This window comes from Oryctolagus cuniculus, chromosome 12 (assembly GCF_051225735.1).
Source record: "Oryctolagus cuniculus isolate XC-2025 breed Fujian yellow rabbit chromosome 12, ASM5122573v1, whole genome shotgun sequence".
Classification (NCBI taxonomy): domain Eukaryota; kingdom Metazoa; phylum Chordata; class Mammalia; order Lagomorpha; family Leporidae; genus Oryctolagus; species Oryctolagus cuniculus.
The window spans coordinates 106574023-106590162 of NC_142878.1; the positions used below are offsets into that span (position 1 = coordinate 106574023).

Consider the following 16140-nt stretch of genomic DNA (forward strand, 5'->3'; position numbering starts at 1 on the left):
CCGGATCGGACGTGGAGCAGCCGGGACTTGAACTGGTGCCCATATGGGATGCCAGCGCCGCAGGCAGCAGCTATACCCACTATGCTACAGCGCCGGCTCCAAGATCATTCTTTTTTTTTTTTTTTGACAGGCAGAGTGGACAGTGAGAGAGAGAGACAGAGAGAAAGGTCTTCCTTTGCTGTTGGTTCACCCTCCAATGGCCGCCACGGCCAGCGCGCTGTGGCCGGCGCACCGCGCTGATCCGAAGGCAGGAGCCAGATGCTTCTCCTGGTCTCCCATGGGGTGCAGGGCCCAAGCACCTGGGCCATCCTCCACTGCACTCCCTGGCCACAGCAGAGAGCTGGCCTGGAAGAGGGGCAACCGGGACAGAATTCGGTGCCCCAACCGGGACTAGAACCCGGTGTGCCAGCGCCGCTAGGCGGAGGATTAGCCTAGTGAGCCGCGGCACCGGCCCAGGATCATTCTTAACACTGGGACGACTGTGAGCCCGAGAACGTAGAAGATGAAGACTGACAGAATGGAGAATTTTATAACATTGACCATACACCCCACTCAGAATCCCACATGCCTGAAAGACGTTCTGCTACAATATTGCTACCCTCCTCGCTGAGGCCCCATGGCTGGAAAATGCCTGTCCAGAGTGGGCGCTGTGGCACAGCAGGTTGGGCTGCCGCCTGCAACACCAGCATCCCATACAGAGTGCTGGTTAGAGTCCCGGCTGCTCCACTTCCGATCCAGCTTCTCGCTGATGCCCCTGGGAAGGCAACGGAAGATGACCCAAGTGCTTGGGCCCCTGCACCCACGTGGGAGACCTGCGTGGAGTTCCTGGCTCTTAGCTTCAGGAATGTCCCTGGGGTGTGATGCAGCAGGTGGAAGATCTCTGCCCCTCAAATAAGTAAATTGGAAGGAAAAGACGGGTCAGGACAGGAACAGGGAAGGAAGAAAACACCTGTCCAGACGTCCCTGACCTGTACCCCAGGCTTGTTTGTCGTGCCTGCAAACATCCGGTATGCAAATGCCTGGTGGCTGCCTGTCGAGTCCCTGTCCTCAGCTACAATGGCTGGGGGGCTGCAGCAGAGCTGGGGCCCGAGCTCGGAATTAGGAACTGGATCCAGATCTCCCGTGGGTGGCAGGTACCGCCAGTACTTGAGCTGTCACCTGCTGCCTCCCTGGTCTGCGTTAGCAGGGAGCTGAAGCCAAGTGCCGAACCCGGGACTTGAACCCAGCACCCTGATGGAGGATGCTGGCGTCCTACCTGGAATCTTAACTTAGGCTAAATGTCTGCCCCAGCGTATCCGTTAATCCCACATTCTGTGAGCTTTTGATATGCCCTCCTAGATGGGGAAAGTGAGGATGGAGACCAGTAACTTACCCTGACCCCCAGCAGTCTGGCCCACAATCTGTCCCCGAGAGGCCCAACTGGGAAGAGGAGAGAAAAGCCTGCAATAAGAGAGACAGAACTACCAGCAGGGAAGGGAAGCGGAAGAAAATAATGCACGTGGGAGAACACTTGGAATACTTTGAGGCCTTATTTTGGGGTTCCTGAAGTTGAAGGTTATGCTGGGACTTGGGGACAGAGAAAGAATGTTTGTGGGTGAGAACCTGGGTCTGACTCGGCTCTGGCCCTAACTCGGGGTGACGCGGGAGTCACTTGTCACTCTGGCTCCGTTTCCGTCCCTAAATAGAAAACGGGGCCTCTTGTTGGCCCCCGTGGGGTCGCGGTGAGGCTTGACTCTGCTTTGCAGCAGAGTTCCAGGGAAGAAAGTTCCAAGGACTTGCGTTTTCCCATGAGCTCAGGACAGCTCTGGCCCCGAAGGTAATGAAATCCCGTTGTTGTCCGCAGGGCACCGAATCTGTGTGTGTGTGTGTGTGTGTCTCGGAGATGCTGATGGCAGGCTGCGGCACAGCGGAGCCCCGCTAGACACCAAGAAGCCCATGGCTCTGGTTGGATCTTTCACCATGACCAGCCCGCAGTAAGTACCGCCGGGGTCCATCGTTGGCGAGGAACCTCCCATGAAACCAGGGTCTCCCAACTCGGGTGGCCACCAGGGATTGCACAGAGCTCATAGAGAATGGAATTGAAAGATCCGTTCCTTTGGGTGCAACAAATTTTTTTTGAAATCTGTGGATCTGAGGGCTCATAGGAGAGCTCCCGGGACACACCTATTATGAAAAATTAGTCATGGATTTTGATACTTTTTGATATCGAAGCAAGTATCTTTTGACCCATTTTTTCCATGGATTTCGTGAAGGATCCCCACAAGGCAGCCTCAGACACGTGGGGAAGCGTTTCCAAAGCAACCCGTACGATGAGCTGGACGAGTGCATAAGGCGAGCAGACCCAGTGGGAGTTGCAAGGAAATTCAGCCGGGGCAGAATTCTGAAGCAGGAATTGGTCTCAGTTCCCAAAACCTTCGTTACCTGTGGACCAGATAACGTTAGCTGTGGGCTGTTCCTGGTGACGGTGGTCTCCGTCCAGCGTGGCCCTCGCCCTGCAGCAGGCTGGGCGGGCCACCATCTCGAGGTGATGTTGGCTTTTTGTCTCTAACAAATCCCTGGGGGAAGCTGCCCCTAAAGGGAGAAGGTCGACTCCAGCCCCGAGGTCTAGCAACCGGATGAGGGTGGAAGGTGGGGCAGGAAGCAGAGAGCGACAAGGGGCACAGAGCTTCCTGTACGTCTGCGTGGTGGCTCACAACCAGACCACCAGGATTCCATCGTGGGGGCTCCACCTCATGCCTGACCCGGTCCATCATTTCCCAAAGACCCCGCCTGCAGGCTCCATTCTTGGATGGAGTTTCTGCCCTACTCCCTCCACCCGGGACTTTGGGGCTTGGGCACCTGTGTGACCTGGGGAGCCAAGTCACCTACTGTAGCAGGTGTGAGAGCAGGTGCAGAAAGTCACAAGGGCCTCTGCGTGGCTCAGCTGGTGTGTGTTACCTTCCCAGTGGCCAGAACAAGCTACCAGGCTGGGCGGAGGTGCAAGGGTGGGGGAAAGGCACCCTCCTTGGGGATGGGAGGGACGTACAGTCTCACATCGCAACGGACAGGGTAGAGAACGGAGCCCTTGAGACGTTTGGTCTGCCGTACTCTTCCTCACGCCCAAGGCCACGTGTGATCATTGACCATGACCTAGGGTCTGAGGGACGTTCCCTCCCACCAAAGAAGGCTTCTCTCCGCTGTGGTGACCATCCGGCCAAAGGCGGGGCAGGGCCACTAGGGCCATTGGCGCGGGGGGGGGGGGGGACAGAGGGCCAAAGCGCTTCCTCCCCTGCCTTTCAGAGCCATGTCCTGTCGGCTCTGACACTTACCCCACCCTCCACAAACATCGCGTTGACCAGAAAGCTCTACTGGTTCAGTTCAGAGCCTGCCATTTTTGTGAGCAGTCCGGGAGAAAAGAGAGCAAATGCAACAGCTTCTCCTTTCCCTTGGAAACATCTCGGGGAGCTGGGATTTCCCCCACAAACACCCACGCGACGCGATCAGTTGGGAAACAGAGACGCCCTCCCCCCATCCTCTGACTGCTCTGCCGGAAGCCCTGAGCCGCTTCATGAACGTCAGGCAGGGATGCGAACGATGATCCGCGCTTGACAGGCGGGAGCCAGCACAGGCTTAAGTAAGGCTGACGACGAGAGCCGGGGCCTCGGCAGCCACTCGGCAGGTTCAACACCACGTCTAGGCGGCTCTCCGTGGCCCTGAAAACCGCTTTGCACCACGATGCACTTAGCTCTCATTCCATGCCCTTGTGTGACTGCACAGGTTTCAAACGTTGTTGGGAAGTTTAGCACTCCCAGCTCCCATCCAGATGGAGGGCTCAGCACCCCAGGGCTCCTTCAACCTGCTCTCTCTCTCTCTTACCCATCCCAGAATGGCCCGAAGCCTCTGTGTCACCTCCTCGTTTCCCACTGGGGAAACTGAGGCCCAGGAGGAGCCCCACAGGAGCTGGGCTTGGAGCCATCACCAAAGTGTCAAGGACAGCCTAGAGCAGACCTGAGTGTGGCGAGGGCATCTGGCTGAGGGTTAGGACACCTGTGCCCCGTGGAGGACAGCCCGGTTCAATCCCCTCTGCGGGATGATTCGTTTCCTGCCAGTGCACATCCTGGAAGGTGGTGGTGATGGCTCAGGTCGCTGGGCTCCTAGCACCCATCGGGGAGACCCAGACTCAGCTCCCAGCTCCCAGCCTTGGCCTGACCCAGCCCTGGCTGTTGTGTGCATTCAGGGAGTGGACCAGCAGATGGAAGCTCTGTGTCTCTGTGCTTCCCAAATAAACAGACTTTTTTAAAATCTGGGAGGAGGGCATTGGTGCCACAGTTAAGGCACTGTTGCGGGGACCACTCCCAGTGTAGAGTGCCTTGCATGAGCCCCAGCTATCCCACTTCCAATCCAGTTTCCTGTTGACGTGGACGCTGGGAGGTGACGGCCCAGGGACTTAGGTCCCAGCCACCCAGGTGGGAAGCGCAGGTTGAGTTCCAGGCTGCTGGCTTTAGCCTGTCCCAGCTCCAGCTGTTGCAAGAATTTGGCAAGTGGACTAGCAGATGGCAGATTTCTCTCTGCCTCTGGGTCTTTTCTATACACATTGAAAAATGAACAGCAAAACAAAACAAGTCCCTGGCTTCTCATTACCCAGGTCACCCACCCTCAGCCATCCCTCTACCGTTTCATTTTTACTGCTTGCCACACTTTCTAACCACCTCTGACCCACCAGCTCCCAGCTCCTCAGATTCCACACCGCGGGGTAGGCTGAGGTTGTGAGAGAGGACCAAAGCTGGCCTCCCCAGGAAGTGAAGAGGCAGAGGTGTCTGTTGTCCACAGGGCTCTGGTGTGGCTGGGCAAAACGGTGCCCAGATGTCGGCTCCACTGCACGATGTGTGGTGGCCCCGTCCTCGCCTGGGGGCCGACAGTGACTGCCCGTGGTCACGTTTGTGACCAGAACACCTGGTTGCGAGGTGGTATCGTCCGTAGCTAGGATGCCTGTGAGACCAGCTTAGACATGGCCCCTGCTTTCCTACGCCCACTCTTGACCAGTTCAAGTGAGAGGGGGTGGCATCCAAGGACAGCTGCCCAGAGCACCCACCCTCCCACCCGTGGGTGCCTCACAGCCATGTACCCGTCTTGTTGCCCCCGGAGTGGGGGGCAGGCGATGGGGACATTTCAGGATCTTTACAAAGGTCCTGTCCCCTCCCTGACAACTTTGAAGCAGAGGTCAATCCAAGACAAAGAGTAGTGCTACAGACCCCACACACGCCTACCGGGTCTTGTCCCCTCCAAAGCACCTGCCCTGGACGCCCCCATGTCCACATTCAAACAGTTTCTTTTCCCTGATTCTCCCACTGGCCTCACTGGCCAGGCCGGTCACTCTGTGGGGGGCTAGCGGGAAGCCCGGTAGACCCCCAGCCCAGCCCTCCGTGCCCTGTGTAGGTCCTGGTACATTCTCTGCGGAAGCCTGGTCTTTTCTTTTTTTTTTTTTTTTTTTTTTGACAGGCAGAGTTAGACAGTGAGAGAGACAGAAAGGTCTTCCTTCCATTGGTTCACCCCCCAAGTGGCCGCTATGGCTGGCGCACCGTGCTGATCCGATGGCAGGAGCCAGGTGCTTCTCCTGGTCTCCCATGGGGTGCAGGGCCCAAGCACTTGGGCCATCCTCCACTGCACTCCCGGGCCACAGCAGAGAGCTGGCCTGGAAGAGAAGCAACCAGGACAGAACCGGCGCCCTGATCGGGACTAGAACCTGGTGTGCCGGCACTGCAGGCGGAGGATTAGCCTAGTGAGCCGCGGCGCCGGCCCAGGAAGCCAGGTCTTGCTCCTGGGGGTGACTCCGCCCTGCCCTCTTGCCCCACGCAGGCCTGCCCTAGAAGGAGGGATTTCCGAAGTTGAGATCATCTCTCAGCAAGTGGACGAGGAGACCAAGAGCGTCGCTCCCGTGCACTTGGTGAACTTCGCCGACAGGGACTTGCCCCTGGCTGCCATCGACCTCTCCACGGCGGGCTCGCAGCTCCTGTCAAATCTGGACGAAGATTACCAAAGAGAAGGGTAGGTGCTGGGGTCGGGAGGCCGGGGGGCGGGCGGCGTGACCCCCGGGGTTCCACGGGCATCTCTGCACCAGCAGCTGCAGAGAGGAGCGATGCTGAGTAGAAGAGCCTGGAAGTTCACGTCAGAAAACACCCATCCCCACGAGGTGGCCTCCTCTGGGACCTGTGCATTGTTTCAGGGCTGAGGGTGCTGCTCCATGCATGGCCCGTCTGGGACAAGTCTGCGACCTGCCCTAGGTCCCCGGGCCCCGGGAGGGAGGAACTGAGACGGCACCCTCTGAGCCGACTCTCACCCAGGAAGAAAGTCCTCCGTGGACAGGACCTTGCTGAGTGCACAAGGGGGCTACACAGGACTCGGCCGGGAGCTTGGCCAGCCTTGCCCCCTCCCCTTCGGTGAGGACAGGCAGGATGTGTTGCGCACGGCTCCTGCTCAGCGCATGGGATCAGACGCCTCTGTTCCCCGGTTCAGGTCTCTCAAACCTCCCCTCTGCACATGCCGCAGCTGGGTGTGGGGACCTCCCCCCTGCTCATGCCGCAGCTGGGTGTGGGGGGTACCACACGGGTGGAAGCCCCCTAGATGCCCACCCTACCCCCCGTGGAGAGTCTGAGAAGGGCGGGGCCAAGGTCACAGGGAAGCGACACGGAATGGTAAATGCTGGCAAGACCTTAAGCATCTGTTCTGGGCAAGGCTCCTCTCCCTGTGCTTGTAAACAGTCTGGAGCACGTGGCCGCTTTGCATATAAACGTGAGGGGTGGGGAGCGTTTCTAAGAAGCCTCAGCTGTAGCCACATTTGCAGAGCTCGGATCCCCCAGCTCCTTCCCCCAAGGCGCTCCCCCCTTTCCCAGATGAACTGCCTGACAGTTGCAAAACCGGACACCTTAACAGCGCCCCAGCGGCCGTCTCTGAAAAGGGAATTTTTTTCCAAGTATCGGTGCGTTGAGTCAGCAGAATGTGAGGCAGAAAGGCAGGTGCACAGATAGGAGGTAGCCCAGGGCCGCCTGGTGCTGGCAGCGCCAGCCTGGGGCGCTGTCAGTACCCACCTGGGTTGAAGGCTGGACCCAAGACCCGGGAATCAGGACCAGCTGTGTGCACGTGCAACCCGTGCAGTATCCGGGCCCACCCAGCACTCTGCGGCCAACGTCAGGGAATTCCTAAGTCTCTGGGCATTTCCCACCTGGCTTTGTAAATGACATCTGAGCACCACCAGGCAAGGCACTGTGCCTCTGCCCTCTGGCGGCCAGAGGCAGTAGTGCGGCCTCCTATCATGCCCAAGCTGCCCCCCAGGGTTCATTCCCTGCTCTGGCCTGTGTGGGTCTAAGTCAGGCGGGAGGATGTGGGGAGAAGCAGGGACCTTCCACGGATTCTGGTTTGGGGCAGCGTCCCCATCTGCCCCGTGGGTGTATGACTCCATGGTTGTACCCCGCTTCCCAGGTGCACCCTGATGTGAGCCCTTCCTAGCTGACCCTGGCGGTGGTGGGAGGGAGGCCCTGCTCTGTCAATCAGTTTACTTCTGAGTGGGGCTTCTGTTAAGGTTTTATGCCAAGTGGCCACCAGGCGGAGGGACCCTGGGACTGGCTCTCCAGGTGCGCCAGGAAGCAGCCCCAGGAAGGGACAGGCCTGGCTGCCTGAGCTCCCAGTGTGGAGCGGTGGGGGGGGCCCTGGCAGCCCCAGGACTTCCTGGAGGAAGGGAGGGCAGGCAGGAGAAAGGAAGCGAAACAAGAAGGCACCGTGGAGGGGGCGGGGTGCCCTCCCGAGGCTTCTTGGCTCCTCGCTGCATTCCCTGGAGTTTTCCCAAAACTCCCAGCCTGGCCCTTTCTGCAGGAGCGCAAAGCAGCCCCTCCCATCTGAGTGGGTGACGGCCCCTCCCGTCCAGTGGCAATTACGGCTAGCCACCACGGGAGGTGTTGTTCCCCACGGGGCCCAGTGACTCAGCTGCCCCAGGTCCTCCTTGAACTCCGTGACATTTCGGGAAGCTTCACCGAGGCTGGATGGGCAGAGCTGCGAGCGAGACCGCAGACAGTGTCGGTGCCACATATCCCAACAGGACACCGGGGCCCAGAGCGTGGGAGGAACTGGCTCAAGGTCACGGAGTGACAGACAGGGATGGAGCCGGAATCCCAGCTCTTGATCCAGGCCAGCATCCCTAGGCTTCCTTCCCTGTGATGTACCTGTCTCCACCGTGTCACGGCTGTGACACACCTGTCCTTAGAGTGTCACAGCTGCGACTCTGGGTCACACAACAGCACAAGTGATGCCTCTGCCAGGCGATCCTGCCGAATGCCAAACGCGCACTTTTAAAAACCCTGGTAGAGGGACTGGCGCTGTGGTATAGCAGGTAAAGCCCCCACCTACGATGTCAGCACCCCACATGGGCACTGGTTCGAGTCCTGGCTGCTCCACTTCCCATCCAGCTCCCTGCTAATGCACCTGGGAAAGCAGCAGAAGACGGCCCAAGTGCTTGGGCCCTGCACCCACGTGGGGGACCTGGAGGAAGCTCCTGGCTCCTGCTTCAGCTCGGCCCAGCCCAGCCCTGGCTATTGGAGCCGTATGAGGAGTGAATCAGCAGATGGATGATCTCTGTCTCTGCCTCTCTCTCTCTCTCTCTGTAACCCTGCCTTTCAAATAAATAAATCTTAAAAAAAAATCATGGTAGAATACAAGCGATCTTGGAAAAGTTCGTGGAAAATGCACATTATGAAAAACAACGCATGGTTTCCAAAAAAGGTCTGGCACCAAAGTGAACTTAATTCTGTCTTCCACAAACTTCCTGAAGTACCCTCATACACACAACAGCAAAGTTGGCATCTCGGCCGTCTGCGAGGCTGAGAGCAGTCACGCCGGCAGCCATCACCACCCTCCAGCTCCGTGTGGAACCCACGCTCTCGTTCTCCACCCTGCCCACTTCACTCCCCGCTTTCTGTGGCTGCGCCCACTCTCGGTCCCTCCCAGACCTGAGCCGCTGTGCCCGGCCGGGTCTCCCTGCCCACTCACCCATGTCGGAGCAGGTGGCAGCATCTGAGGCTGAGCGACAGCTGTCGACTGTCTACACCACATTTTGCTGATCCATCCGTTGGTCGACGGACGCAGGCTGCTTCCCCATTGTGTGCTTGAGGGACTGTCACAAAATTGTTGTCCACGGGGACCACCAGTGGTACACAAAGGCTCCAGTTTCTCCACATCCTCACCGATACTGATTTGCCATTAAAATGTATTTAATATTTTCACTTTTTATTTGAAAGGCAGAGGTGGGGGGGGGAGAGAGAGAAATCAGTTATATATAGAGAGATGCTATCTACTGGCTCACTTCCCAAAGGCCCATAAAGGAGCCAGGAGCTCCATCCGGGTCTCCCACGTGGGTGGCAGGGGCCCCAGCACTTGAGAACTGGCACTGCTGCCTCCCAGCGGGCGCACCAGCAGGAAGTCTGACCCAGGCTCTCCAACACAGGACGCGAGGGTCCCAAGTGGTGACTTTACCACTGCACCAAATGCCTGCCAGGTTCCGATGGCGGACCCCCAGGGGGCATGAAGTGGACTGGGGTGCCACTGAGTTGATCTCCCCGCTTGGCCATGGAAGCGCAGGATGGGACTAGGAAGGAGCAGTCACCCAAACTCAGGCTACACCATAGGCGTGGTGGGGAGCCCTGTCTCCAACACGCGGGCTACACCACAGGCGTGGGTGGGAAGCCCTGATCCAACACGCGGGCTACACCATAGGCGTGGTGGGGAGCCCTGATCCAACACGCGGGCTACACCACAGGCGTGGGTGGGGAACCCTGTCTCCAACACCTCGCCGTCTGTTTCCACCTACTCCTCTCTTCCTCAGCTGCCACTGGTCTCCACGAGACCCCCTGCTCCTTCCTGCTAAAAACCAGAAGTTGTGGGGAGGCAGACGGACTGCAGGCAGCCCCCCATTAGGGGCTCCCGCCAGGCCCCGCCCAGGTCCTGAGCTCCGAGCTCCTCCCACCACCCTCTCAGGACCCTCCCTCCATCAGCTGGACCCTCAGGTCTGGCACACATGCGAGCTGGCCCCAACCCTCTTGCAAGGCTCACCTCTCGCCCACCGCGGCCAGAGGCGATCTGACACCAACAGCCGCTCCCTCCCCTGGAAGCAGCCCCTGTTCTACCCAAGGCCCCCTCCTGAGCCTCTCTCTCCTGCAGGAGCCCGGAACTCCGCCTGGGTCTCCCGCAGGAGTGCGCGGCTGCCTCCAAGCTACGCCATAGCAGGAAGCTGCACTGGGCTGGGGCACCAAGCCAGGCGCTCAGTAGGGTGTCCAAGGAGGCGCTTTAACCACGGCGCCAATGCCCCTTCTGTGATTTTGTTTAAACTTTGAGAGAGACAGAGAGAGTCTTCAACAGCCTTTAGGATTTGTTTTCCCTCTTATTCTTTGAATGCCAGGGTTCTTCATTTTCCGTCTTTGCGCTTCGTCCATTCCCACGACATCTCAGCCGGTCACGTTCAGAGTCACCTCCTTCACCCACATCTCCCCAACTCCCGGCTCCCGGGCCTGTTCTCAGGGATCCTGGCTGCACTCCTCTCCCAAGTCACGGCTAAAATCAGCCCTGGGAGGCGCCATCTCAACCCACCATGCCCCAAACCAAGCTGGCTTTTTCTCAAAAAGGCCCCGGCCATGGACACATCCAGGCCTCCCCAACCGTCGCCACCAAAATGAGCGACACCCGCGGACCTGGGCTCCCTGACCACCGAGCAAGCCTGCGGCCTGCCCACGGCTGCAGGCCCTGTTCCCCCCGCTCCCTCGCTCAGCTCCTTCCCGTCCATGTCCAGCGGCCGCGGTGCCCACGGCGGCAATGCTAGTGCCGCGGAGCCCCCGCGGCCGGCGCTGACCCCGACTCTGAACCACGCTGTCCCGGGCCGTGGCGCCGGTCCTGCCCACACCAGGTCCACGCGAGGGGCTGCACTGGCGTACATCCGCCAGCTCCCTCCTCCTCCTCGTCCCCCCGCCCCCACCAAGCGCCCCCTCCTTCGGTGGCGAGGCCCACATGCAGCGGCAGGGAGACGGGGCCCTGAGGCCGGTGTGAGCCCTGGCTGGGCCGGCCATGTCCTGCGCACGGGTGACCCCGAGGCCGGCTCCGTGTCCTGCCGCTCCGGCCCCCACAGCCATCGCGGCCGCCGCCGCCACCCGTCTCTCCCCTGCACCGCCTCCTCCCCGGGAACCTGGGGCTGGCCTGGAGCCCCCCAAGGCCCAGCCCGCGGGGTCTGTGGGGTGTGTGGGAGGGTTGCCGCGCTCAGCAGGCCACTCCCCCCTCACTCATGTCCGGCAGCCAGCATGGCGGCCCCGCCACCCCTCCGGGGAATAACAAAGAACTTTTTGCAGAAGCCGCCAGTAGCTCCTTCCTTGTGTCCCATTGGCTAGAATTGGGTCACATGACAGGGGATAAGGGAAAATCCATAGGCCAAGCAGGCTGTCCTTCAACTGTCTTATTTCCCACAGTGCATTGCTGCACCCAGAGGGGCGGGGCTAGGGCGGCCATGGCGACTCTCGCACAGGCCGTGCGCTTTTAAGAGAGCCAAGTCTCCATCCACATCTGGATTTCCGTCAGCCTTTCTAGTCACTGGTTTGGGAATGATCTAATAAGTCTGTCACCTTGCTCCTTTCACTCCCGGGCAATTGGACCTGCGTCCGTCCGTTGTCCCCCCCCCAGGTGGTGGTGGGGGGACAATGCTATGACGTCATGCTTGCGTCACCCGAGCCCCTTGGCTTCCATCGCCCCATTGCACGGTGGGAAAGTGAGGGGCGAACTGGCTCTGGGTGAGCACAGCGCCCACAGTTAGCAGAGGGGCGTGGAGTCTGGGGGGCTACGCAGGCTGCAGAGTGGACATTCGCCTCTGTCCACCAGCGACGCCGAGGAGAGCGGACATTCGCCTCTGTCCACCAGCCACGCCGAGGGCCCCGCAGATGTGCAGGGTCTGAGCCCGGGCCGCACGCTGGCGCTGGGGGCGGCAGTGGTGGACCGGCAGGTGCCCCGCAGGGCCCCCAGGCCCGCGTCAGTGACTAGAGGGGTGGGGCTCCCCAGCTTCTGGTGGGAAGAGGGGCAGCATCTTAAGAAACAACCGCAGGGCTGACCGCTCCTCAGCTCGCCGCGTGCGGTTCTTCCTCGGGGTTCTAAGAAGGCCGGGCCTCCGGGCAAGGGCGCAGAATCCCGGTCCGGGTGGGCGCTCTCGCCCGCGGGGGACACCGACTAACCAGGGGGAGGCCGCAGAAGCAGGCGCTCTGGGATTTTTTTTTTTTTTAAGATACCTGGTTAGAAAACTCCAGCAAACACGATACGGCAAGCAGCCTTGAATGAGGAGTGAAATGACTGTAGACGTGCTGGGTGCCAAGGCTGGGGGCAGAGGCAGAGCCCTAGTGATGCACAGCTCAGACTGTCCCCCGGCCCCTGCACTGCCTGGCTTCTAGCCCACAGCCTCCAGGAAGTCTTCCGTCCCCACTCAGTGCCCCTGGCCTATCTCCACATCTGCACCCAGGAGTAATGGCAGGACTGGGTGAAAGAGACGTATACCCCACCCACGGAGAAAAATGAAATAAATAAAGAGCCTCGTTAATCCACTTTCTGGATGCCGGTGAGGTTTGTCTACCATAAATGCCACACCGGTTGCCCCTGGTCCTCCGTTGAGCCTGCCCGTGGCTCCCTCCGTGTTTTAGTGAGCTTGGGATTCTCGGGGCCACAACCAGGGACTAATAGTTTAATTCAGATTTTTTAAAAAAAATAATCCTGGAAAGCCCAGCTTAGACCGTTTGGCAATAGCCCAAAGACTTTGCATTGATTAAGAAGACGGTAAATTCACAGATAAGGTATTTCTCTGTAAGGTACCAGTAGGCTCCAAGCACATGGCACAGTGGGCGTGACTGCCAGACAGAGCGCTTCTGGCCACCCCTGGCTGCAGGCAGGGGAGGGGGGCTTTAAATGCCAGCCCAGGTCTCCCAGGCAAAGCAAGCTGAGGTTTAACGTCCAGGATGGAATGGGGGCCCCTGATCCGTGGAACACTTGGGTACCAGGCCTTGGACCACCCAGGGTTGCTAAACCACGGTGGACCCAGAGGAGGCTGGGTAGGGAGTAGCCACAGCACAGAGGACAGCCTGGTACTGCAGCCAGTCCCCAGGATGAGCCAAGTTCCCAGAACTGGGGACTCTGAGGGCCAGGGGGCCTTGCACCGCACTGCCTTCCCTGTTGGGCTGGAACCTCTGTCACCGAGACAGGGCTGAGAGCCACTCCCTGGCCACAGCAGGCAGGGGAGCGGGCACGCGAGGTGTAGCTGGCCGGGCACAGTGTCAGCTCCTGCCTCCTGGCCCTGAGCTCTCGTCGTCACCCCGCCGTGTTTCCCCAGGGGTGACATTTCCCAGGAGGCAGAAAATCTGTTGATTCTGGAACAGGCAAATGTCAGTGGCCGGCGACCTCAGCCAGACGCGGCCCTCCCGTCCCCGCGGCAGCTGGGCTCACCTTTCGCTCTGATCGCAGAGCTGCAGCTGCCCGCGTGGCAGTTCCGGGAAGGGCTGGGGAGAGCCCCCTGTCACCTGCAGCCCGAGTTCTCGACGTCAACATCGCACTTCTCCTGTCCCGCTCCTGCGTGTTTTTGCCTCTTTTATTTTTCTTTTTAGAATGGTCTCGGACTAGGAGCTCACCGCGTCGTCTCGGGAGTTTACTTACAAGGTTGCAGGCTGCAACAAATAAAAGTTCTATTTCTTTGACCCCAACACCTACAGAGAGAAAACAGAAGCCAGCAGCCGGGGTGCCCAGCCTGCCCTCCCGCCCCAGGGACTCCCGGAGGCCTCAGGCGTGACTGGAGGCAGCTCAGGCCACCACACAGCCCACCTGCCAGCAAAGGCCATCTGCTGCCTGGCGTTTGCCCACTGTGGGGGCCCAGCGCTGTCCCTCGAGGTAGACATTGGGAGGCGCCTGCCCTCTAGTGGCGACTCCTGGGATAACACCGCCCTGAGAGCCGGTCCTGAGCCCCGCTGGGGTGGAGGCAGGAAAAGTCGCTGGTTGTCCCTTGGGTCATTTACCCGCCCAGGGACCTACAGAAACAGGATGTGCCCTCTGGTCCTGCTGAGAGGGTCTCCCAGGAATGTAGGGATCACCTGGAATTTAGAGGAAACTGGAATTTCCAGATCTTAGCAGCCTGCAAACCTCCGGTTCAGCCCAGCCCAAGCCTGCCCTCTGGGGTCCGTGTCGCAGCTAGTCTCCTGTGTCTGCCCTTCAGAAAGGTGCGATGTCCAGCGCCTGCGTGTTTCCCCCCTCCCCCACAACCTGCCTGCTCCCCCCAGACCCTTGATGGCGGCAGGTGCACCCCCACCTCCGCCGCGGGTTCAGCCCAAGCCTGCCTGTGTGTGGCAGCATCCGCCCTGCTCCCTGCCACCCTTCGCCATGCCCCTGCCCCTTCTCAGATACCTGTGTGTCCTCTCCTAGAGCTCCCGTGGCAGCAGCTCTCACTGCCCGCTGGCCGCTGGGCTCTCCCTCAGTCGGTGGGTGTGGGAAGCCGTGGCCCCGACAAGCTTCCCAGGTGCTGCCAATAGCAGCGAGGGCTTTGGGCGTGGTTCTTGTGGGGTGGGGGTGGTTGCCTGCCCATTGGAAGCACCTGAACAGACGAGGCCCGCCAGCCCACGTCCTGCCTGGAAGGCAGGTGGTTTAAGCGGTCTGGGGTATGGCCTGGCCGCTGGGGCTTTTAAGCTTCCTGGGTGATTCTGGTTGGAGCTGGAGCTGAGCCCCACTGCCCTGGCTGCAGGCCCCCTGTCCCCCGTCCCCAGCAGCCAGGCCCTGACAGTGGCCATCAGTCCTCCTCATTGGCTTCCATTGCATTCACCTGGGGTCACCTGGAGGCAGGGGCTCCCGCAGAGGGGAACAAGAATCCACACAGGACAGGAACCGGAAGACAGGGCTGGGCCAGGGAGGTACAGGCTGGTATCCACGGCCGCCCTGGGGCTCTCAGTGCTGCGAGACTTGTGGTGGGGCGGGGTGGGGGGAGGGAAGGGGCTATGGCAAACACAGCGGCACCCGGCTGAGGGTGGCAGTTGCAAAGCTCCAGCTGCCAGGGAAGCCCACCCAGCTCCTGGTCCTGCCCTCTCGGGGTTTACTGAGCTGAGGCCCTTCGCAAGCGGCAGGGAATCTTACGCAAGTCTGGACGTGGGGGCTCTCCCACTGCCTGCCTAGCATGCATAAACCAATGTATTCATGCATTTTTCAATTTGAAAGGCAGAGAAAGAGAGAGAGAGAGAGAGAGAGAGAGAGAGAGAGAGAGAGAGATTGATCTTCCATCCACAGGTTCACTCCCCAGATGCCTGCAAAAGCCAGAGCTGGACCTGACCAAAGCCAGGAGTCAGGAGCTGCATCTGGGTCTCCCATGGGGAGTGGCAGGGACTCAAGGACTTGGCCTGCTGCCTCCCTGGGTGCACCCTGGGTGCACATTAATAGGACGCTGGAAGCAGCAGAGCCGAGACTCAAACCCAGGCCCCCGCTGTGAGAAGCTGCACTGACTGCCTGTCCAGATAGGTTTGTTTTGGGGCCAGAAGCATTTTGAAATTCACCCATAGTTTTTTCATAACACACATTTTCCATGAACTTCCTTCAAAGACGCCTCATAGAAAGACTTGAAAATCCCTGTGTGGTGGGGGACAGAGGCTTCCACCCATGACCTTGACCTTCCTCCCCGTGGTCCACCTGTCAGTGACAGGGAACCTTGTCCTAGGACCCTGCTGAAAACTCCCTGCCTCTCAGATTACTTTTTAAATATTTATTTATTTATTTGAAAGGCAGAGTTACAAAGAGAGGGAGAGGGAGAGAGAGTGAGAGAGAGAGAGAGAGAGAGGTCTTCTATCTACTGGTTCACCCCCCAATTGGCCACAACAGCCAGGTCTGGGCCAAGCCAAAGCAGGATCCTAGAACTGCATTCAGGTCTCCCATATGGGTACAGAGGCCCTGGGGCTTGGGCCATCTTCTGCTTCTTTCACAGGCACATTAACAGAGAGCTGGATTGGAAGTGGAGCAGCCGGGACTCAAACCAGCACCCACATAGGATGGCTTAACTCACTGTGCCACAACACTGACCCAGCCATCAGATATTTTATCATGATCGCCATCATAATTTTTCATCACCACCACCAT

The 16140-nt window shown here is 59.5% G+C and overlaps 1 protein-coding gene and 1 long non-coding RNA gene across 3 annotated transcripts in view; one reads left to right on the forward strand and one right to left on the reverse strand.

The window, feature by feature from the left end:
* The first annotated feature begins 1849 nt into the window (after positions 1 to 1849).
* TMEM266 (transmembrane protein 266) overlaps positions 1850 to 16140 on the forward strand; it is a 57098-nt gene continuing 42807 nt past the window's right edge. For both annotated transcript variants that reach the window (XM_051834575.3, XM_089310808.1), the window contains exons 1-2: positions 1850 to 1973; positions 5836 to 6024. In XM_051834575.3, coding sequence (XP_051690535.2) covers positions 1936 to 1973; positions 5836 to 6024 — 227 coding nt within the window. In that variant the 5' untranslated portion in view covers positions 1850 to 1935. The remainder of the gene's footprint in view (positions 1974 to 5835; positions 6025 to 16140) is intronic.
* On the reverse strand, positions 1969 to 14904 carry LOC149123209 (uncharacterized). Its single transcript, XR_016218420.1, has 4 exons — positions 14431 to 14904; positions 13483 to 13700; positions 9016 to 9248; positions 1969 to 2421 (listed from the first exon to the last, which is right to left on the reverse strand). It is a non-coding gene; the product is annotated as an uncharacterized LOC149123209 (long non-coding RNA).